We start from the raw sequence: 24,649 nt of genomic DNA on the forward strand, positions 1-24,649 counted from the left end.
AGACATCAAGAGCTGAAAGGGCCATAGAAATCTGAAATGTTTCTTAATTAGTATTTGGGATGCTTGAGGCTAGTGTGTGTATCTCTTAAATTTAATGGCCTAACAAAAAAAACCCAGAAAAGTGTGCCAGCTTGGCGGTATTATTCTCATTCTGGGTATCGGGTCTCTGCTAGTGAGCAGGAAGTTTGATGCCCTCGAAAATGCTCTAAGTAGATGATCTTCCCATTGTGGCGCAGCATTAATTTCCCATAAGAGTATAATGGTGTCAACAGCCAAAGACTTGGCTATAAAGAGAGGACCTCTGACAGAGGAAACAGTTTTCTTTTCTGCAAGAGACTGTTTGGCCTGTGTCTCCCAAGGGCTTCATATTGCAAGGCTGTTGACACACTCACAATTCTGTTTATGAAGGGTAAAGCTAGTGAATGGAACGACTATAATGGTTTACGACAAGATCACTGCCAAAGATTTTGTACATCCCATGATTTGTACGGGCCATTTGTTGGTAAGCTATCAGGAATATTTGTGAATGCATCGCTGTTCTGAAGACATATGGCCAATAAGTAATTCAAAGTTATCTATCTTCCCTGAAGATCCCTTACATGTCTACCATGTTTTAATGTCTAGTTGGCTTGGAAATAATACTCTTTATGACACTTGTAGCACAAGAAAATGTTTACTGACTGGCAGGAAATGACAGCCGCACACAATATTGCCTTAAAAAATAAACCCTTATTTCATCTTCCCTGTGACTTTCCAATCTTCTAGGAACCCTGAGGAGCAATTGCCAGTCCGTGCTAAAATACATTCTTAAGCTCTTGATTTCAGTCTCTGTGGCATGTGATAGAATTCATTATTCCTCTCTCCTTTTTGTCTTCCTTCAGTTCAATATCAATTTACAGTCCCAAGGAGAATCCCAATGCCTTTGACGCTGCAGCCTTCTTCCAGTCGGTGGGGAATTTTCTAGGGATCTTTGCTGGATCGTTTGCTATGGGATCTGCCTATGCCATTGTTGCTGCTTTGATATCCTTTGCCGGTTGTTATCAAATGTCCAAAATTTAACACGTTTGGAAGAGCAGTTGCTACAAAAGAGAATACAATTATTTTCTGCTTGATCAAGATTTCAGCAATACTCTGAACTTCATCTCTTTGCGTACACTATTTTGAATAGGCATTGGTTCCTGCAGCTGAAATGCAGTCACATTTGTGCCGCATCTGTTGCCAGCTATGCAAATGTGTGACTATGACTGCATGCAAGCCATACATACATACATACAAGCCATTCAACTAAATCCTACTTGGGGTAGACTCATTGAAATTAATGACCAATACCAAGTTAGGTCCACTTATTTTATTGTGACTCTGTTCTGAGCACAGCTTAGTTGAATACCACCCTTAAAGCACATGACTTCCCACAAGGAATACTGGGAAATGTATTTTGTAAAGGTGGCTGGCAATTGTAGCTCTTTGAGGGATAAACTTTGTGAGAAGTCATGTGCTTTAAATATATAGAAGGGCCTAAGAAAAGGGCCTGCTGGATCAGGCTAATGGCCCATTTAGTCCAGCATCGTGTTATTGCAGTGACCAACTGGATGCCTGTAGGAAACATGCAAGCAGGACCTGAGTACAGGAGCCAGTGTGGTGTAGTGGTTAAGAGCGGTGGACTCGTAATCTGGTGAACCAGGTTCGTGTCTCTGCTCCTCCACATGCAGCTGCTGGGTGACCTTGGGCTAGTCACACTTCTTCAAAGTCTCTCAGCCCCACTCACATCACAGAGTGTTTGTTGTGGGGGAGGAAGGGAAAGGAGAATGTTAGCTGCTTTCCAAATCCAAACTCCTCCTCTTCTTCTTCTTCTTCTTCCTCTTCCTCTTCTCCCTCTTCCTCTTCCTCTTCTTCTCTGCCCTTCCTGTGGTTTCCTAGGGCCTCAGGTAGTAGGAGAAGGGAGAAGAAAACAGTTTTATAATTTTCATTCCCTTCATTTGCCAGTCATATCGCCCAGCGCATGTACCCAACACCTTCTAATAGGATTGCTGCTGATGGGCTAGATCCAAGTGTAGGTTGCAGTCCTAAGCCCCACTAACCTGGGAGCAAGTTCCACTGAATTCAGTAGGGCTTACTTCTTAGCAGACATGCTTAGGATTGTGCTGTCAGTCACACTTAGTGTAGACTGACTGAAATCAACAGGATTCAAGTTAGCCATTGCTAACTTTCAGTGGGCTTCCTCTAAGCTTGACTAAGCCTGAATATACCCCAGTGTGTGTGTGTGTGTGTGTGTGTGTGTGTGTGTGTGTTTTTAATGTGCGTATTCAACATGGCCCTGAAGACAGGATAGAATTACAACGGGAACTATGATTAATTATGACGGCACTTTTGTATGAGATCAGGGTAAAATCTAAATGTCTCTAATAAGCATTGCCGGACTATTAGAACATTAAAAACTTGGGGAGTTTCCTATATTTTTCTGGGCATTTAGCAAAATCAACGATTACATCTGGTTGACAAACGAAACTGAATATCTCAGAGTATTTTCCTCCCGCTGGGTTTCTCTGTCATGCAAACACATTTATGTTTCTCCCTAGAGATACCTGACCCTGCCTCTCTTAACAGAGAGCCACTTTCCGCTTTGGAAGTTTATACACAGAAATAGTAAATGCACACAGAAAAAAAACCTCATGTTTCTTTGCAGCCAGGGAGGGTTCTGGTCTTCCACTCCATTCTTTACATCTGGGGGCACTAGGGCATGGATGGGTAACCTCCGGCCCTGAAGGTGTTATTAGACTTCAGCTCCCATCAGCTCAAACCACCATGACCAAAGGTTAAGGATTATGGGTGTTGTAGTCCAACAGCAGCTGGAGGTTCACCAGTTCCCCAGCCCTGCAACAGTCAATCAGTTGGAGAGTGTAAGCTTGGGGTGGCTGGGTGGAGTTGGCAAAAAAGCAGTTATGGCTTCCCCCAAATAATTCTGGAAGCTATAGTACTGGTATGTTAGAAACCCCTATGTCCCTCACAGTGCTTCCATTTCCAGAATGAGTTTAATTATCAATCCTTCTTCACAGGGAACATAGGGAATTGTAGTTCTGTGAGGAGAATAGGGGCCTCTTCATGCTCAGCACCCTTAACAAACAAGCTTCAAGAATCTGAAGCAATGGCTGTTCCAAGTGGTATCATAGTGCTCTAATTGTATTGTGTGGCTATTGCATTAGAATCCCAACAGGGGGAGAGGTACTAGGCAGATCCCCACCCCCCACTCTGCACAAATCATGTTTTAACCCAAAGGAATGAAACAGCTATTCAGGCTGAATGTTTGAATCTAATCTTCCTCCTTTAGCTTTATTGGAACAGATCTTAATACGCCAATTTTCTCTTTCTTAAATCAATGCTAAATAAACTCCACTGAGCCAGTTGTGACCTTCCCCTTAGCCTGGAATAATATAATCCTTGAGCTAATTTTGACTTGATCATCTTGTTTGCCATTTGACTTTGTCACAGCTGCATTTCTGCGACCTGAAAACATTGCCACAAGGAGTGGAAATAAAATTAGACACCATCTGAACTGAACTAATGTGGAAAAAATTAAAGCTAAATTTGACCACATGATCATCGTGGTTTATTAAACCGCTTCAGAATATGAATGGTTCTAAGCAAAGTCAGGAGCACCATTCTTTAAATTTCATGATGAAAACTCATTCAGAGCACAGTTCTTTTCTTATTTTTTAAAGTAATGTATGCTATAGACTGTCAGAAGAATCAACTTATCCGGAATGGAAATTGTCCCAAATTCCAAGTTATTTGTAATTCTTTCCCCGCACCCCAGGTCTGTGCCTAGCTTGTCTGAGGTCCGGGGTGGCAGTCTTGTTAGAATAAAGTTATAAACTCAAACAGAAAAGCAGCCAGTCCCTGGCAGCTCCCCCACCCCCACCCAGCTTAGCCCACTGAGCGCTGGGAAAAGCGTACCTGGCTGCTTCCCACCCTTCACAGACCTGAGAGAGATCTGCCAAGTGGTACGTAGCTTACCCACAATGTGCATGTATTCACTGAGGAGTATTCACCTGCCAAGTGAGGTAAATACGTTTGCCATACATCAGAAATCTGGTGAAGCAGAATTCATCAAAATATTATTCCCGCTTGGTAGAACAAGACAGCAAGTGGCTTCCCTTCCACTGCCACCTTAGTAGTGACGGAGCCGTTGTACAATGTGCCCATCCCATGTCATCCTGGTACCATCAACAAGCCACATTGTAAGAGCTCGTGGTGTAGCTCCTTCCTGTTGCACCATGAATTTCATATACCCTCATCTAAAAGTCACATGAATTGGCCTGGCAATGAGCTATTTGATGGACCAGGTATCCTTACTTTTATATTTCTTATATCCGAGAGGTGTGGCTGGGAATCACTTCCCTTAGACGCTATTTCACTTCTGCAAAATTGCCTGTGAGTCCATTATGTGTGATCTCCGAGGACTGCCTTTTTTCCAGCACCTGTACAAAACAGTGTGACAAGATCAATTTTAAAATCCGCAAAATGCTGCAAGCGGTTGATTCCTAACATTTTCCTTAATGTTGTTTCCTCTCGCACTTGACAAAATTCACCAAGCTGTGTGACTTCCCTATGTTAGAAACTGGCCTGTTTTTCCTTTTGTCTTGGAGTGCTTTCTTGTCTGCTGAAGCTGCTGGTCTTACAGGTGAGTGCTTCATATGGCTGGAGAGGAAGAGATCCCAGGGGATCCAATTATGGATGGGGGAGAAATTCACTTCGGTTCACGTTTAAGGCAAACCTACGAAAATTGTTCTCCCCAAAACAATATGCAATCTGAAACAGAGCCATCCTTCAAAATTAGCATTTTACTGAATTTTGTAAAGCAGTTCTCTAGGCAAGTATTGCATGCAAGGGTAAAGCATAGCTGTCAACTTCTCCCTTTTTTAAAGTGAAATTCCCTTATTCCGATTAGGATTCCTCATGAGAAAAGGGAAAAGTTGACAGCTATGGGGTAAAGTGTGCAAAGCATTGCAAGAATTAGGGAAAATAACATGCAAAAATGCACTATGTTGGGGAAACTTGCTTGGCAAAAAATGTGTATGTTAGGTTGAATGGCATAAATATATTTATATATGTATATATGTATATATTAGGAGCAATTTGCACTAAAATGCTGGTGAAGCTTTTTAAATGTAAACTGATGTGGAAACATGGAGATGTGAACTTGATCTTGGAAAAGTGAGAAACTGAAATTAGCAAATCTGCCCATCCCTAGGCACTCTGATCTAGAAATCAAAATGGACAGGAATGCATATGGGAGGAACCTTTTTTGTCTCTTGACAGGTTGGATCTCTCTGTTGAAATGAATAGGGAAGCTGTTTCAAAAGAGAGCTCTCCATGTGTGCATCAGAACTTCTGTGCCTGGAACAGATCTTTCAGTTGTGATGTAAGAAAAGCACAACATTTACTTCTGAGAATGAGGTTACAGAAAGCTTCCCACACAGCTCACTGTTTCTATATCCATTGTAAAAATGTGTGGGTGGTGGAAACATTCATCCTTAAGCACAAAGCAGAGGTAATAATGGATTCCCTCTACTCTAAAGCTTTGATGTGCATAAATGGGTGGGAGTTCCTTGGGGTTTTTGGGGTTTTTTATAGCCTATTTAGGAAGCCTTTAGCAATAGTAGAGATTCACAAGTTGATCAACAAACACAAATGGCCTTCCCAGCTATATATCCCTGCTCCTACATGTCCCTGTACCAATCAGAACATTCATTGTTCCTAAAATCATTGCCAAGTCAGACCCAGGCTGGCCCAAGGTGTTTTTCTGCCTCCACCCTCTTCGTTAAGGGACATAGTATCAAAGCAAAGGCCGATCAAGTTGTTCTGGAACCTGAGGCTGCTTCTTCTTTGTTCTTATTGGGGTGGGGAGTTGCACAATTGGAAATGGAAGCAGTTTGCTGGCACCCCACCTTAGCATCAGGCCACGCCCCTCTCCCTGCCTTCACTCCCACCCCATCTTTTAATGTGCGTATCAGCACTTTTTTGGGGGGTGGAACACTGATTAGAATTGTAGGTAGGCTTTGGCTCAGGGACTGGGTATATATCCCTTCTCAGCCTCCAGATGGAGGGCTGACACTTGAGCAGGGTCATGCCTGGGATTCCGGGACTGCCTCAAGATGTGAATCTACCTAAGTGGCCCTCCAAGGGCACTGCTGGAAGCTCTGTGGCCCCTCTGCCCCCATGCTTGGCTGCTGGACAGTCTTCCCACTAGACCCACTAGACCCCCCCCCATTTCCCAGAGTTGGCCCCCCTCAGTCCTTCCAGCTTCCTTTGGGCTCTTACCTCTCCAGTCCCAGTCCTCTCCAGTCCCGGCCTTGCACAGAGTGCATGGGTTGAGCGGCAGCGGCGGCAGGAGCTGCGTGGGGCTCGACGGGGATGTCTTTGTCACCTTGTGCTGCCACCACAGCACTACTGGTCGAGCTGCTGGGCGAGGCACTAGCAGCACCCGTCAGCTCGGCAGTGCCCGTGGCCTCGCTGCCAGCGTGGGGCATCTTGCTCGTGGGGCTCTACTATGGCGCCGGCAGCAGCGCAGCCGAAGCCGCCACTGCCACGGCAGGAGCCGGAGCTGGGCTGGGCACACAGCTGGCCGCTAGCCTAGCCACCTTCTATGCGCGCTTCCAGCCAGCCCAAGGCAAAACCGGAGCGACGCCAGAGCAGCAGCAGCAGCGGCAGCCCCTGAAGATCGTCTTTGTGTCGGCCGAGCAGGATCAGCAGCACTGGCAAGAAGCCACGCGGGCCATGCCGTGGCTGGTGCTCCCCTTCACCGACAAGTGCCGGAAGGTGGGCGCTGCAGAGCAGAACAGGGTCCTACTGCCCCTGCTCCACTCGCTTACCTCCCTGCTCTCCCCTGAGCGGTGCGGCTGGTGGAGGGAAAAGGGAGGCCGCCGCGCAGCTCCCCCACTCTCTGGGGTGCCCCTGAGCGCCCCCTAGGCACCCAGGCGCCCCGCGCATTACTAGAATCAATGGGCGAGCCGGCCCTGGACCCCTCTAATGGGGTACCCACTGGAAAAGAAACCAAAGGATGACATGTTAGATATGCAAAGAACTTCAGACATGCTGCTGCCAAATTAGATGATCAGAACTGTACTCTTATCATTTCTTGAAGAAAATTGATCTTAAGTCTGAAATATTATACCTTTGTCTAAAATGGTCTAAAATGTAAAATAAAATTAAAAAGTCAGGTAAGATTGTGCTGCAATGGAATGAGTGATGGTTAAAGATGTCCTGAGCAATATACTTTGCCACCACTTCAAAGAAGCAGCTTATAATTTAGATGGGTTTTCACCTTGCTTAACTGGTCAACCAGCAAAACAATCGGAGGCAAGATAAGGCTGGTGGTACCCCCCCCCCCAAAAAAATGGAACTCTCTTACCATTAGTGAAGTGGGAACATTCCCTTGTGCACAACATTTGCTGTGTAAATTTTGTTTTAAATGATTGTGCAAATGAATGTGTTTGTATGTCCAGTGACAAGATTAGGAAGACCAGTTTTTTATTTTACTTGTAATTTGCTTGTGGATAAGCAGCAATTTCCTTTCAAATGACTTCAGCAATCTTTTTGTTTGCAAGCAAATGAAAGGATGTTTCATTTCCTCACAATGTTTTTGGGTTTGTTTGTTTTTTGGGTGTTGTTGTTTTTTTGAAAAAAAAATCTAATTGGATCTAGATTGTGCCTTCCACTCACATATTGGCTCTAAAAATAGTTTGCTACAGCTACTATGTAAGTGTAAAACCCATCTGTGCACAGTGACACCCCAAAAAATTTTACTGCTATGATTTCAGATACTTTATCTGTTAAAAGAACAGGATGAAAAACTTTCCAAGCTAAGTGAAGGGAGTGACTACGTATGTCACTTGGAGTGTGAAAAGATGGCATGTGTCAATTATATTATGGTTGGTTGTACAATATGTTCCAGCCATCTAAAAATGGAATTTAACTTCACATTGGCTGCGCCTCAAGCAATGAAATCATTGTTTGTGGCATATCTTATTTCTCATAATTTTTTCCTGTGGCTAAGTTGAAAAAGTTTTGCAAACCAGTTGGGTGTTGCTTCACACTTGCAGCTTGCTTTGTAAATTGGGAACTGTGCCATTTGACCTCTTGGAAGCTACCAGGTCACCTGATTAGCATAAAAATTGGGCCTTGTAAAGATGGGTCTACCCAACTAGTGCATCTAAGTTTCACCAGTGATGTATCAGCAGTGGTAATGGCAACTCCCCTATTCAAGCTCTTTAAAAGCATGGCATGAGATGCATCCCACTTTGGGTCTCCTACCAGCAGTTGCATTTTGATATGTTTGAGCCTCTGAGATCAACGTGATACACTTTGACAGTCCACCAATGTGATGATGATGAAGATGAAGATGAAGATGAAGATGAAGAAGAAGAAGAAGAAGAAGAAGAAGAGTTTGGCTTTGATATCCCACTTTATCACTACCCGAAGGAGCCTCAAAGTGGCTAACATTCTCCTTTCCCTTCCTCCCCCACAACAAACACTCTGTGAGGTGAGTGGGGCTGAGAGACTTCAGAGAAGTGTGACTAGCCCAAGGTCACCTAGCAGCTGCATGTGGAGGAGCGGAGAGGCGAACCCAGTTCCCCAGATTACGAGCACAGCTTCCTTTGTGTATTAATACATGGGGCTACAGAATTTAGACAGAGGCAATGGGGCCATGTGTTGCTTTTCCTGTCCTGTTTCTGCTCTCAGCATCCTTATATTAGATGTGAACATCTAAGACAGGGAAGTCAATACATGTAGAGATATACACATGTAGGCTCCATCTGTGATTTCTCTATGAGAAATCTCTGTATACCCCCCCCTCTCTCTGTGTGTGTGTGTGTGTGTTGTCTTTAGTCTGTGCAATCTCAGGTGCATTGGCAGCAGAACTGTCCCATTGGTCCTTGATCAAATGACGCTATAATAATATGAGTAACACACAGTTCACAGCATGAATCAGAAAGGTTATTGCAGAACACAGCACTCTATGGTAACAGGTCTCAATTCTGCAATTAATGTTTCATGGCATTATGACCTATAAATTACCAGCAACAGTTGCCGCACACACTGCTCCACATATTGGATACAAGTTTTCTTGTCCTTAAGCATATACAGTCAAACCTCGGTTGTCGAACATAATCCGTTCCAGAAGCCCGTTAGGCTTATGCAACGTTCGACAACTGAAACACAGCTTCCAATTGGCTGGAAGAGCTTCCTGCACTCAGCGGAAGCCGCGTTGGACGTTCGGCTTCCTAAAAATGTTCAAAAACTAGAGCATTTACTTCCTAGTTTTCGGTGTTCAGGAGCTGAATCGTTCAAAAATGGAGCCGTTTGAGAGCTGAGGTTTGACAGGATTATTATTAAAGGGGCAGTAGCAATATCCACAGGCTCCTGTTTATTACTAGAAAAAAATCTTCATCAGAACTGTGGGACAAGTTTAGGATTGTTCTGGAAAAGTTTCTTATTTTGATTTCTGTTATTGCTAAGTCAAAAGGTCACCACATTGGTTAATTTCCCCCATACTCAGGATGGAGCAGCCCCTTTCAGAAATTTTAAGGGAACCCATAAACAGCAGGTGAAGTATTCATCCTACTTAGTGGTGGCAGCAATTGTGTGAAAGCAAGGGCAAAAAGCATCACCATTTAGCTTCATCACAAGAATTGTAGACAATGAGATTTGGCTATGTGAAATGTCTGAAGTCAACACAGATCAGTGACAGTGCTTTCTGTCCTTACTCCGACATATTTTGTGTTTAAAAATAGGGAGAAAATAATCTGGTGAGGAGCTTAATCACCACAAGGATTCTGAAAACAACAGCAGAAAGGCACATGTGTGTGAAACCCTTCCTCACCATCTTTTATTTCAAGACACAATAAAACATATCATAAGATCTTTCAGTTCAGCCATACAGGTAGTTCCTAGATTTCTTTTCCTCTGAACTCACAGATTGTTCCTGGGAGAGGAAATACAGAAAATAGTGTTTAAACTCAGCACCCTATGGAAAGTCTGAAACTAATATCAAACTCTTTTATAGATATCATGGTGTGTGAATACGAGGTCTGTTAAATTGCAACAGTCCTTTCAGAATGGCAATAACCCTAGAAAAACACAACTTTTTAAAAGAAGCAGCTGAGCTGTATTTAGAACAGGGTGCAATCTCTCTGCTGAGATGTCATTGCAAAGTGTCAGGTCCCTGGATGAATGCCCTAAATGTTTAACTCAGCCACTTTTCTGATGCTTCCTGTCAGCCGGACGCAAACTAGGACTCTCCGGTGAAAGCCTTAGAGTACTGTCAAGCTTTACAGTTTGTACAGCACAATTGACAAAAGCCTCAAAGCGACACACTGACATCCAGTTGTGTGGGACATTCCAATTAAAATAGTCCTTGGAGATATTGTCACCCTGGTTTTGCTTTAATGCAAACTGCCCAGAAGTAGTAACGTAATTTAGGTTTATTTCAAGAGGACCCTTTCCTATGAGAACAACCAAAAACTCGGGGGGGGGGGGGAAATGTATTTCCTTTTACATAAAGGGATAGTTCTGGTAACTATTATCAACAGAGTTTACCTATATAAAAAAAAACCCTGCAGTTATTTGGCGCTTAATAGTTTTCTTTTTCCTGTTTACATCAATAGTGTGCCTTGGCAAAGTTGCTACAGTAAGTATCACCTTTCTTAGGAAGATTGGTTAATTGTTCTCAGTAGCTGGACTGCATGGACTGCAAGAAGATCAAACCTATCCATTCTTAAGGAAATCCGCCCTGAGTGCTCACTGGAAGGACAGATCCTGAAGCTGAAGCTCCAGTACTCTGGCCACCTCATGAGAAGAGAATACTCTCTGGAAAAGACCCTGATGTTGGGAAAGATTGAGGGCACAAGGAGAAGGGGACGAGAGAGGACGAGATGGTTGGACAGTGTTCTCGAAGCTATGAACATGAGTTTGACCAAACTGCAGGAGGCAGTGGAAGACAGGAGTGCCTGGCGTGCTCTGGTCCATGGGGTCACAAAGAGTCGGACACGACTAAACAGCAACAACAACAAAGCTGGACTTCTGAATGGCCAAAACAAAGATGGGGCAACTGTCGCCTTCCAAATACAGCTCCCATTATCCCTGACCACTGACCATGCTGGTTGCTGCTAATGTGACTTGAAGACCAATGGCATCATCAGGACGCCTGATTCCCCATCCCTAGGATAGCATAGTTCTCAGAGGAGATGACATCCAGCAAGGGGATGGTGATGTGTGTAACAATAACAATAGAAATTGCTTTTGCGGAGAGGCATAGAGATTCAGCAAAATTGGATCTGGGATTCTGTGAGCTAACAGCATTTTGGAGTCCTGACAGTTTCCCTGGAGACCTGATGCTGGAGAGCCATAGATATGGTTGTCTCTTGGGGTGCTTAAGCTGTTCACCATATACTCCACTTGTATATTTGTAAATAAACATAAATATTACAGAATGCCAATATGCCTCCAATGACCTCCTTCTGAACGAAAACAAGTATGATTGAGCTCTGTGCCCTGGAACTCCTCATCACTCAGAGACATGAAGTGAATGTACAAGTTTTATTAATGTGATCAACGTTACACTCTAAGATGAACGCCAGCTCTATCTATTTGGAATGTTATTTTCCCTGATCCTTTCCTCCCTAACTTCAGAAGAGGAAACTTTGCTTTATACAATAAGAAACCCTTCAAATATATAATTTGAAAAACCTACTTTAGCATCTTTTTAGATTTATTTCTTGCTCATTATCAAAGAACTTGGCACAGTTGGGGTTTTCATACCTGCAAATAGATTTGGCAGAAGCATCTTTTTTTTATTATCACTTCCCCCCCAAAAAATCTATATTTTATCTGATTTAGTCATACTTTGGTGAGGGAGAATTTCCATTGTTCATTTTACCTTAGATTTTTACTTGTGAACTGTTGCTCATTTTAATCAATGGTGGATGCTGCTGACTCAGTCAATTATGATGATCAAATAGCAGCAGAAAGTGTGGAAAGTTGGCTATTATTTAATTGCAAGTACCCATTCTTCTCACAGCTGCAGCTGAAAAGGAATTTCTCAAGCTACAGCAATCAAAGTAACCAATATTTCTCTAATGTTAGAACTTTTTTAAAGTTTCCTTGAAAATGAACATCTAGGTTAGTAGAAAACTGGTTTCCAATGAAGGAATTTGTTGCTTTCAGGCCCAGAAGCAGAAGGCCCCACTAACATTTAATGAGAAGAGAACCAGTGGATTTTTTTTCATGACAAATGCTTTTAAGGGGATAGCAGTTTGAAAGATGAAGCTGGATGATGTCAAAAGGAAATTGAATATTTCCCCATAAAGAATAATGCACAGTTTATAACTCACATACAGTAATGAGGGGCTGCTGTCATGTGATTCTGGTCTTCCAAAGCATTCTCTCTTTTTTTATCTTGCATTTTTATGCTGTGAACTAACCTGAAATCTATGAATGAAGAGCAAATAAAATATTGCACACACCATTTGAATAGCAATGTCCATCAACTTAGGGGGTTGTATGGCCCCCTCATATATTTTATTGGGCGCACAAAGGAACCTCAGCTCCTAGGAGTTGGCTGCTTTGTTGCCCAAGATGGGGAGATTAGCAACTGGCTGGTAGTCATTTAGATTTTCCAAACCCAGGGAGTGTTTCTTGAGGAGTGGTTTTACCACTGCTTCCTTCAAGCAGGCAGGGACCACCCCCTCTCACTAGGAATCATTAATCACTCCCCCCAGCCTATCTAGCTGTCCCCTCTCTGCTAGCTTTTATCAACAAAGAGGGGCAATGGTCCAGAGCACAAGTGGTCACCCTGACCAATCCAAGCACCTTGACCACATCCACAAGCCTTACTAACCATCTCATCCAACGCAACAGGACTAGACAGGGGTGGGTGTGGGCAGGATTCCTGTAATGCAAGGAGTTGGGCTACATGACCCTGGAGCTCCCTTCTATGATTCTGTGATTCCATTCATGCCTAATCCTAGCAATATAATGATAGCAATGGAGGGCCATTTAGGTGGGGACAGAGAAAAGTAGAGGCACACATTGTGTTTCACACATATTTATGGATAATGCACATGGCTTACACACATTGGCCATATAATATGCACACTATATATTTAAAGCAGAATTATACCGCTTTAAACAGAATCCTGGGAACAGTAGTTTGTTAAGGATGTTGAGAGTTTTTAGGAGACTCCTGTTCCCCTTATAGAGCTACAGTTCCTAGAGTGGTTTACAATCTATCCCTCTTCTCAGAGAACACCCTCTTCTGGGATGCAGGAAGAGGTTGAAGGTGTCCCAAAACCCAGTCCATCCACAGCTGTGACATCAGAAGATCTTATGGATTATGCCGATCATGAATGCTGCCCTGAGCTGTTAGCATGATAACAACTAATCTAGTGAGAAAAAGAAGGCAGAATATAATGCAGTGTTTAAAAAGGTGGGGGAATGTAAAGGCAACTTAACAAAGCATTGGGGCTGTGAATTTTAGGGTATTATCTTGTGCAAATACTCTTACATGTAATATACATTTAAAACACACTTCCAGGATTCAAAGTGTGGTGATGCATCTTTTAAAGAATATCAGTAGGTGGAGTAAATCCCACGAAGATCTCCGGAAAAATAAGGGAAACCTCATTATCTGAAGAGCAAGCTAAGTTCTATGGGCATATTTATGCTGCTGCTGCTGCTACTACTTGGTGGTTTTAATGTTTTGTGGCTTTGTGATGAATTACTTAAAAATATTTTTAGTGTATTATTGCTGTTTTGTTTAAATATGAATGTATTCTCCACCCTGGGACCTTCAGGTGAAGGGCAGATGATAAATGTTCTAGAAATAAATAAGCATGTGATCAAAAATGCATGCCTTTTTTGTCATTCAACCATGAATATATCAAAGAGAAGGTCTTTGAATATTGTCCCTGCACTGAAGATTCTGAATCCCACACCAGTACCGAAATCTGAAAAGGCACCTCCAGGCTGGAATAGAAATGGTTTCCAGGAGACCTTTCTCTCCATTTTCATTAAGAATCACATGGTTAATGATATTTAGAAAAAATCCCTAATTTTACCAGATGATTTATAACCAGTAATTTTGAACCATCAGATGTGCATAGAACAGACCCGTGTAGATATTCACCAGACAGATGGAATTATAGAGAGATTGGAAAGAGTCCTGACCTTCAATTATTATGATCAAGGCTAGATTTTAGTTTATTTGAAGGATATAATGGTAACATTTTCCTTCAGGCTTAAAAAAAAGTGTTTAGCGCTGTTTAATTAGTTTGTAGGCAGGCTAATCTGCCTCCCAATCCCTTTGAACTCACTCTAGGAGAAAATAGAAGCAGCTGACGGTGGTCTTTTCTTTGTATTTCAGGAATCGTGGCAGTCCTTTTTTGTGGAGTCACGCAGGCCCATTATACATACAACAATCTGTCAGCAGACTCCAAAATGAGAACTAAACAGGTAAAGCATCAAATCCCACCCCCTGCCCCTTTCTGTTCCCTTGCTTATTTTGTTCCTTCTGCTAGAATAATGAGTATATACAAATACTGACAGTATACCAGTAAAGGATCTCATTAATGCAAAGAATAAGGTTTGCGTCTTCATTAAGGGAGAAGAATACTGGCACCATCTCTGCCAGGAGAGCCTTAACAGGTCTTCTGCTAAGTAAAACTTTTAAAAGATCTGCTGTTACCTTGGAGGCCACAATCATCAAATGTCAGCCTAGATGGTGAGATATTCTGTGGTAATATTCTGTGGTTGTTGTTGTTTAGTCGTTTAGTTGTGTCCGACTCTTCGTGACCCCATGGACCATAGCACGCCAGGCACTCCTGTCTTCCACTGCCTCCCACAGTTTGGTCAAACTCATGTTCGTAGCTTCGAGAACACTGTCCAACCATCTCGTCCTCTGTCGTCTCCTTCTCCTAGTGCCCTCAATCTTTCCCAACATCAGGGTCTTTTCCAAGGATTCTTCTCTTCTCATGAAGTGGCCAAAGTATTGGAGCCTCAGCTTCACGATCTGTCCTTCCAGTGAGCACTCAGGGCTGATTTCCTTAAGAATGGATAGGTTTGATCTTCTTGCAGTCCATGGGAAAGTTCTGTGGTACTTTCTATCTATTAAGGCTGGGATCCAGGGTTGCTCAATGACTTGTTCATGGCCCAACTGATGCCCCTACTTTGAACAAATGGCACAGACACCCATGGCATATCACAAACTTTTTTGAAACTTCCTCAGTAGCTGAGGGATTCTACCAGAAAGGGGAGAACCAAGCTGAAAGTCCCCTATCATCCTATTGTACTTGGGGGTCCTACTTTTGCCAGTTGATCTGCTTTATTGCCAGATGAGTGCAGTATTTCTGGATCCAGTGCTGTATACAGACTCCAGCTCCACTGTCTCATGGCAGAGAAACAGAGGCACATCATTGCATCATTTTTTAAACAGTGTTTCATCAAAGGGCACAGGTGTTTTTGTGCATGGGGACCTAGGCAGCTCCTTACACTGAGTCAGAGCACTGTTCCATCTAGCTCACTCAGCATTCCCTACACTGACTGGCAGAAGCTCTCTAGCTTTTCGGGAAGAAGTCTCTCCCAGCCCACCTTGAGATACCGTGGATTAAACCTGGGACCTTCTGCATGCTGACCGGAAACATGGACCTGGTGGGTGGAGGTGGGGGTGGGGGTAAATGGACTGATGGAACTGAAAGTTGTAGCAAACCATGAATGCACCAATTCCAGAATTAATTTAGAAATTACCCATGTTATATTAAAAGGCAGAGCAGGAAGTTCAGCAGAGCAAACCGGTGGAAAAGAAACAGGATGTAACAAGGTGACAGTGGTGATGGAAGGAGATCTGTTCCTTCCTCATTAGCATTGTGTTTTTACTGGTTGCAACAGCAAAAGCCTGTTGGAATTTATATAGAATAACAAATACAGTTAAATTAATGTACAAGTGCAATAATTTGACAGTGTTATGTAAATACCAGAATGCCCCTCAGGTACAGTCTGTTATCAGCCTGCAGAGCAAAGCTTTTAAATCTACTAGTATGGTATATTGGTGGGGTATGGGATGTTATCTAACTGAGTAGATGCAATATTTGTATCAGTATTTGTATTTTCTCATAGTTGTAGTAGTACACAATCTCTTTGCCCTGGCAAATAGCACTGCCAAGCCAAACTGCTGCTGTTCACCTCTGGGCTAGTGTTTGGAGGGAATGCCATTCTGAGATTACAGAATTTGGGGTCCTGTTTGGCCTAGCCAGACACAGGCACATTTCTCTCCTGCCTTTCAGGTCCTCATCCAAAGCCCCAGATAGTCCTTCTCCAGGCCCCCAAAATCCACCAGCTAAACTTTGGATAGGCACGGAAGTATTTGAGCATGAAAATCCTCTAGTATAGAGCACAACATGTGAATCAAATTTGGCGAGGACTTAGTTTTGATTTGATGCTTGCATTCTGCTTTCCTAGCAACAGCCTTCAGCTCAAAGCAGGTCATAATAATAATAATAATAATAATAATAATAATAATAATAATTGCATTAAAATTAGCAAATATTGCAATCACTATAATCATGTCAAAAAAGCACAATCAGATATAAACAATGTGTATAAATATGGTTTTGTAAAGGCAATTTGGTGTCCCGTTCAGAAGCTCACATTTGCACATAGAGGGAGGGAAAGCAATAGCAGCTGGCAGGGTCGCACGAGCTCGGTTCTCAGTGCCACACAACCCTGCCAGTTCCTGAGAGGGGACAGGAGGCAAGGCAGCTGGGCGCTCAGTACAGGTGGCAGGAGTATCCACCTGGCAGCTGCTGCTGTGCCTGGACCACACTCCCTGCTGCCTTGCGCCTCTTGCTCTAGGTAAGTGGCAGCAACAAATGGCATTGGAAAGCCAGGTCAGAAACACAGACCTGCCTGTGCCTCCCTACCTGCCACTTCACGGGGGGAAGATGGATAATCATGTAGATGCAGCCAAAGCAACACATGATAGATGATAGATAGATGGATGATTGATGGATAGATAGATGATATACAGGGGTGGCCAACTCCCAAGAGACTGCGATCTACTCACAGAGTTAAAAACTGGCAGTGATCTACCCCCTTTTGGGGGGTTCAGGTCAAAGTTGTCGAGCTTTTTTTTAGGAAGGAGAAAGGCCCATGTGGGGGGTCAAAGTTGTTGAGTTTTTTCAGAGAGAAGGAGGTAAAAAGTTGAGCTTTTTTTTAGGGGAGCCACAGTTGTTCAGCTTCTTTGGGGGGAGCCAATGATCTACCAGTGATCTACTGCAGATGTCTGGTGATCTACCGGTAGATCACGATCTACCCGTTGGACATGTCTGATAGATGATAGATTAGATTAGATAGATAGATAGATAGATAGATAGATAGTATAACTACTTATTTTATATCTAACAAGACCAGACCAGAAGAGAACATTATAATGGATTTATTCAATTCCTTACCTAGTCCATGGCCACTTTTTAAAATAAAATTATTTAGTTTTTCAGTTTAAAGTTTTACAGTCAATTATCCAACGAACAGCATAAAAACAAGATTCTGAGCAAACTCCTAAACTTCCCTCTTCCCCTTTATGGGTCCTTTTGTTAACCATTTCCTCCTGCAACCTTTTATAATAATCCAAGCCTTTTACACCTCCATTATATCCAAAATCCAGCATTAAACTACAAGTGTTATTCCAATCCTACTAATGATTTTAGCTGTTTACAATGGTTTTTAAGATAAATTATAAATTTTCCCCATTCCTTGTTAACATTTTGGTCTTCCTGGTTTCTGATTCTTCCGGTCATTTTTGCCATTTTGGCGCAATCCATCAACTTAATCTGCCATTCTTCTCTGGTAGGGACTTTTGTCTTCTTTCCATGGCCACTTTGGGTTGGCTGGTTTGTCATTTCTTTTACAAAATTTGTATACAGTACTGCTTTTCCCTCATAGCAGTCTCAAAGCAATAGATTTGGGGGGGGGGTCTGTAGCTTTAAAGAAAATCCCGTAAAACACATGAATCAAGAAGCTTATGATCACATTATTCATTTTAATGAACAAAATGTAATTGAAACAGCCAGGAGATACCAGGGAAGTTTTTAATATTTTTGTCTGCAGAGAACATTAGCCTGGATGCGACTATCTCTCCGAGGCTTTGAAATGTTCATCAAAATAGCACTGATATAGAATTGCAGCTTTTGGAGGGTTGGTCCCAAGCACGACAGCATCTTATCAGGAGGAGTTTGTGATAAAAACCATTCTTCTGAAAAATGCTTGGTGAATGAAAATGAATCTTGATACATTTCTGCTCTCTTGTAATATTCCCATGCACATTATCACCCCTATGCTGGGTCAGTCTGCCCTTTCCTTCAGAAACATCAGGAAGATAATTGCATCAGCTGCCAGAATATGATGTGATCATTTCAATGAGAGCACGGACCTGGGCCCCAATCCTTGCCAGGCAGGCACAGTGCAAAAAGGTAATAATGGAGTGATACTCTATTATAGTCGGCCCCGCTTGGTAACAGCAAGCACAGCTTTGTATATGTGACAGTCCTCCATTCACTGTAGAGTGGAGAGCTTCAGAAAGGGTCAATTTGACCTATGTTGCTATTTGGGATACACAAAAGCAAGAGAACACAGTGGGAGCAACACAGATGTTCAGGTCAGTGTTCTGAAATTGTTATTATTAATGTCTGACTCACGTCCTGTGAGGATCATAGGATTATGGCATTGAGAGGGACCTCAGATGTCAACTAGTTCAAGCCCTGGGAAGTGCAGGAAACCACTGACAGTCCCTGATTAAAAACCTCTAAATGAAGGAAACAGTATTATGCCTTCCAAGACAGTTTATTAAATTGTCATATAGTTCATACCATCAGGAGTGTTAGCCCATTGATTTGGATTCCACTCTCTGGAGTAGCTGTGGAATGATCTGTCAATTTCTGCTGTCTATGTTTCTCATTTTTTCTCAATCTTAAATTCAGTTCCCCACATTTCTGCAGTAATTTACATCTATTTAAACAAAAACAAAAATCCTCATGAAGATTTATCAGCATTTTAGTGTGAATTTCTCCAACTAAAACACATTTTTGTGTGCGGTTTTGACATATGCACACATTTTTGCAAACAATTTCTCTAAGGCATTTTATGATGTTATTTTCACTAATATATTAATTTCCCCTGGTATCTACATATTGGTGACCATGGCTGGAGAACTGCATTACACAAATTAGATAATTATGAATTTCAAAGGATAGTTGGGTTTGAGTTCACATATTGTTTCATAGACTCAACTTTAAATGAGAACTGAATCAACACACCCAGACCCACCATCCCAAATCTGGAGCTACTGAGAATAAATTTGGTTCAGCATCTATGTGACAGCCCTTCATATATTTGAAAATGCCTATTGCATTGCCTCTCAATCATTTCTAGGTTAAGCAAACACTGGGTGAACGCAAAGGCACAGAGAAGCAAGGTAAAGGCAATGAGTAGATATTCTTGTTGCTACAACTAGTGGAGAAGCCTGAACTAAAGGTTTTATGCAAGGCAAATATTATCAATCTGGCCAGTTGGTGAAATGAAGCTCTTCTGTCGGGTGCTACTGAACTCCTTAATGTTCCCTACTTAGGCCAAAACAATGTGATGGTTAACATGAAGAGTCCCCACTGGGTATCTTCTGTGTTTTGGAATCCTGATATCTAGTGTTTGTGGCCAGGGTGCTACATATGAAGCAATGAGCATTTCTAAAGGCATCTTGAACAACCATCTTTTAAAATCTGGCATTCTGTAGAGCTGTATGACATTTATCTGGGCAGCCAAGTGGTTGTGTTTCAGTGTGACAAAAGACCTCATTCTTTTTAATAACACCTTTCTGGACATGGTCCACTACCCTCTGCTGCAGTGGTAGATACAGTAAGCTCTTTAGAGATAATTAATCCGCACTTCCAGAATGGGAAGATCACCTAGATGTCAGGATTTATTGGTACTTACATTCCGTCCTACCGCCTTTTGACTTTCAACAAAGTGGAAAACATTTCCAGTCTAGAAGAAAACAGTCTAGGGCTGATGGTTACCAGAACTACTTCTGCCACCGAGCAAATTGCATGATTCCCCAGAAATGAACAATTCTTGTTCAGATCTTTAGGTATTACTAATGGTCCCAGCCAACCAGGCTCAAATCAGTAATGTAACAATGTTACAGACCAGGTATGGGGAACCTCTGGTCCTCTATGCTGGTGAACTATAATTCCCATCAATCCTGGCCATTGGCAGTGCTTGCTGGAGCTTATGAAACTCAGTGCTGCAGTATCTGGTGTGCCAAAAATTCCTCACACCTGTTTTATGTGAGCATTTATTCATTTATTTATTTATTTATTGTTTATTTATTTAAAATAGGTATATTCCATTCTGGATCCACAACAGGGTGCCGGTTGCTCCCATCCTTTTCTCCCTTTTCAAATAGACTGGATAGTCTTGGCAACAGTCCCTCTGGGTTGGAAATCTGTTGGTCAATGCCAGGTCAGTGAATGGCAAAACAACAGTTATCTAGGACTTGAATCTGTTTGAGCATGCTGACGTAGCTTGTATTACAGAGACCTGGTTGGATGAAACTGGGGGCATTAATCTCTCTCAGCTTTGCCCACTGGAATTATCTGTACAACAAAGTAAAGGTAAAGGTACCCCTGACCATTAGGTCCAGTCGCGGACGACTCTGGGGTAGCGGCACTCATCTCACTCTATAGGCCAAGGGAGCTGGTGTTTGTCTGCAGACAGCTTCCAGGTCATGTGGCCAGCATGACTAAGCTGCTTCTGGTGAACCAGAGCAGCGCACGGAAACGGCATTTACCTTCCTGCCGGAGCGCTACCTATTTATCTACTTGCACTTTGACGTGCTTTCAAACTGCTAGGTTGGCAGGAGCAGGGACCGAGCAACGGGAGCTCACCCCGTCATGGGGATTCGAACCTCCGACCTTCCGATCGGCAGCCCTAGACTCTGTGGTTTAGACCACAGCGCCACCCGCGTCCCGTACAACAAAGTATTTTACATGAATTCCTGCTCAAAAAGTATGGTGAAGGATGATACTGCATTCCAACCTCAGCACACTGATTATGACACTGGTCACAGTCTGAGTCTTGTGCCCATGAGCGCTAAGCTGATGCACATATATGTGCATACGCTCTTCCAAATTGAGTGACATAGCTTGCACTAATCTCTGATGTATCACTAGGAAGTTAATACATGAACTGCCTGCAATTTTCATTTGTGCAAATACACCCTAATGCACAGCACAGGTACTCCAAGTTGCTTTTATATTTAGCTGCTTCAGACACATAGATGTAGTAATTGCTTAGTTCTAGTGTCTTCCTAATTTGCAGATTCAGAGCAACCTATGTCACATTGAAAACCAACATATTCTTCCAACTCGCTAATGTGATATGCCAGCGCTTCCCTTGTCACTCAGCCACAGCCATTCAAACCCACATAGAATCCTTTAAAACGTTTCACTGAGTAATGTTTGAATTGCCTGTTAGCCTCTCTTAGCCTGTTTATGTAAACACTATTATTATTGTGAATAATAATATAGGAAAGAAAGCGAAAGGAAGGCATTTGTAATGCAAACATGCACTGAAGGTTGTACATTCCTGTTAAATGATGCATTAACCAATATTCTGCTTTTAGCCTCACATGTGAGAATACTCATTGATAGTGAGATGAAAAGAAAGCTGTGAGGTCCAGAGCGATGCAGTGGCTACAACGTTAAAAGTCTTCATCTCCAGTTAAAAGTATCAGGATATAGGGATGGGAGAGAAATACGATTCAGTTCACTTTTAAAGGTGAAACTACCTAATTTGCACATTCTGAAACAATATGTGAACAGGAACACAGCCATCCTTTGAAATTCACCCTCCTCTGAATTTTTCAGTGTTTTTCTCCAGCCAAGCAATATGTAAAAATAAAAAATGAAATGCATATTCTAGGGCAAAATGTGCATGAAAATACATTTATTAGTGAAAGTAACATGCAAAATACACTGTATTAGAAAAAGTTTTTTTCAACAATGTGTATATTAGGGCAAAACTGCACACAAAAGTTGTTATAAAAGATCCTAAAAATCAAACAGCATTAGATTGGTGCAGTCAAGATTGCTGTACTATTTTACTTTAGCAAAGTCAACTAGGTGATCTAGTAAAGTCAGAGAACTTCATATCTCTGGCACAGACCAATGGGTACATTTTTGCTTTTGTTTTTTAAAAGGTTCTATGCAGGCAACTGAAAATAGACTGAAAACAAGCAAGCACCTCAGGTTGAGTCGTGGCTAAAAAGAAGCAGAGGTGATCTTCTCAGTTCAAGCAGCTGATAGCCTTTTAATGCTAGGCTGTGATTCTCTTGAACACCTCTGGCCTGAATTACGAGAAACATAAACACAGCAGCTGGCATGTAGCCTTGTTAGCCCTTACTTTTCAGCACAGAGAAAAACCTGACGTAGAGCCAGGTGGTTTTAAGCTTTAACTCTCTCTTCCAAATACAAGGGGCCCTGCTGAGTAATCTATGCAGTCACAGAGACTGGACTTAAATGACCCTCGTGTGTTTTCACTGTGTATAGTGTTTGAAATCACCATAAACTTTGCAAATGAGTTGCAATTGGAATGAGATTTGTAGTCACATGACTTCATTTGCTAAACAATTATTTGGGGCATTTGATTGAAAGAAGCAGAAGTCTGGACGTGTGCCAGATTTGTTCCCTGAACAGATGGGGCAGACGATTTAAAGAAAACTCTGTGGATTAGCAGGATGCTGTACCAAAAATATGAAAAACATGCACCTTTTCTTTAAAAAAAGAAAAGAGAGACTTAACTAAAATCAGCTCCTTGATTTTCCACTAGATGAACCCACAGCAGTCTTTCAGTATTGCGTATGAATTACCCAGTGAATCCTGCAGTCATTCCACTGCAAATTCCCTCACACATACAATGTTACACACACAACACTGTTGCATATAAGGGCTGCCTCATTCATTTCAGCAGAGGCAGCAAAATTCTTAAAGGATCAGAGGGAAAACTTCCCATCTTCCATTATCATTTATGTCAGTGCCTTCAGGTCATACCCACGCCATACATTTAAATCACTGTTGCTCCCAGTGCTTTCGTTGGTAGAAAAATGAGCTGTCGGTACTCATATCTTGAGGGTGCCAGCACAAAATGGCTGCCATGGACAGCAGGAAAAGAGGCTATGGTACTCTGTAGCAGTGAATACTATCACAAAATGGTTCTAATACTACTTGAACAGTCATGGAAAATTCTGGGAACTGTAGTTTGTTATGGGTGCCAACCTTACAGAGCTACAGTTCCCAGCACCCTTAGAACACTGCGGTTCCTAGGATTCTCTGGGACAGTTAAAGTGGTGTAAGAGTGTTTTAGATGTATGGTGTGGGTGTGACCTCAGTTTTGTGTCGTGTCCACAGTTTTTTTAGATGATTTAGTGGGGATATGTAACGAGAGAGAGCCAGCCCAGCTTGAATACTTCCTGTCAGACATTTCTCCTGCCACAAGACACATTTTTTCAGGATTGATCTTCATCCATGTCTCTTCTTTAAACGAATCATAATAGTGTTGTGGCCCTGTAACAGTGAGACCTTAGATCTTCACTTAAAAGAAAAATGGCACTCAGTTTTGCTCAGCATAGGAATCCGGAAATCGATGCGATTCGAGCATTACTGCTGAACTCTGCTCAGAAATGCTTTTTCTCTCTGCTCGTCAGCACTTGAGCTCGCTTCTTTTTCTGCACTGCCTTTCTCTCTCTCGTCTTTTCTTTTTTGCTAAAAAGAAACGTCGTCTTGGATGAGAGTAGTCTGAGGAAACAGAATGTCAGATGCAAAACCCTTTCCAAACTGTTTCATAAAAAGACTTGACAATCTGTTTAAACATTCAAAAATGTCTTTAAATATTAATAGTGTTCTCAAATTGTTAAGGGGATGGTTCACACATTTCAGCAGGATGGCAGGTGCCTGCAGTTGGCTGGGATCAGCTAAATGGGATTTTATAGGTATCAGCCAAAATGCTTTCATTATCTCTGCCCCCTCCCTCCAGCTTTTTTAGTCACATGGAAATGACCTGATGGACCTTTAAATTAGGACATGTGTACTAAGTGCCTGCCTTCATGTCCCAAACACATCTACATGTTGCTTTTATACAGAAAGGGCCAGCCCTACCATTAGACAGACTGAGGTGACTGGCTCAGGTGACAGATTCTGGGGTGCAGCTGCTGTTTTGCTTGACTGCACCCTGCCAGCCATTCTGCTCTGTTGACTCATGGCGTGTTCAGGGTGCCCTAATCTAGCCAGCTGCCTCAGGTGTGGTGGCGGAGACTATCCTGTTCCCAGATTTGAAGTAAGATTCAGCTGCCAGTCCTGTCAGCATCTCTACATGCAATAGGGGCAGGGTGGGATCTTGTCAGCCTCAGGCAGCAAAATGTTTTGGGCAGGCTGAATATACAGGATCTATTTATTTAGTGCACAATGAATTGTCGTGGTGAATTATGTTCATTCAGGCCGCTGCTAAATTCCTCCCAAAGCAGAATGGGGGCAGATTTGGAGACTAGTCGACA

At 42.5% G+C, this 24,649-nt stretch overlaps 1 protein-coding gene across 1 annotated transcript in view; it reads left to right on the plus strand.

Moving 5' to 3' along the window:
* Positions 1-24,649, plus strand: part of SLC9A9 (solute carrier family 9 member A9) — a 256,166-nt gene that overhangs the window by 103,146 nt on the left and 128,371 nt on the right. Inside the window, exons 7-9 of the mRNA XM_035132511.2 lie at positions 882-1,020; positions 4,573-4,678; positions 14,420-14,508. Coding sequence (XP_034988402.2) covers positions 882-1,020; positions 4,573-4,678; positions 14,420-14,508 — 334 coding nt within the window. The remainder of the gene's footprint in view (positions 1-881; positions 1,021-4,572; positions 4,679-14,419; positions 14,509-24,649) is intronic.

Source organism: Zootoca vivipara, chromosome 5, assembly GCF_963506605.1.
Source record: "Zootoca vivipara chromosome 5, rZooViv1.1, whole genome shotgun sequence".
Taxonomy (NCBI): Eukaryota; Metazoa; Chordata; class Lepidosauria; order Squamata; family Lacertidae; genus Zootoca; species Zootoca vivipara.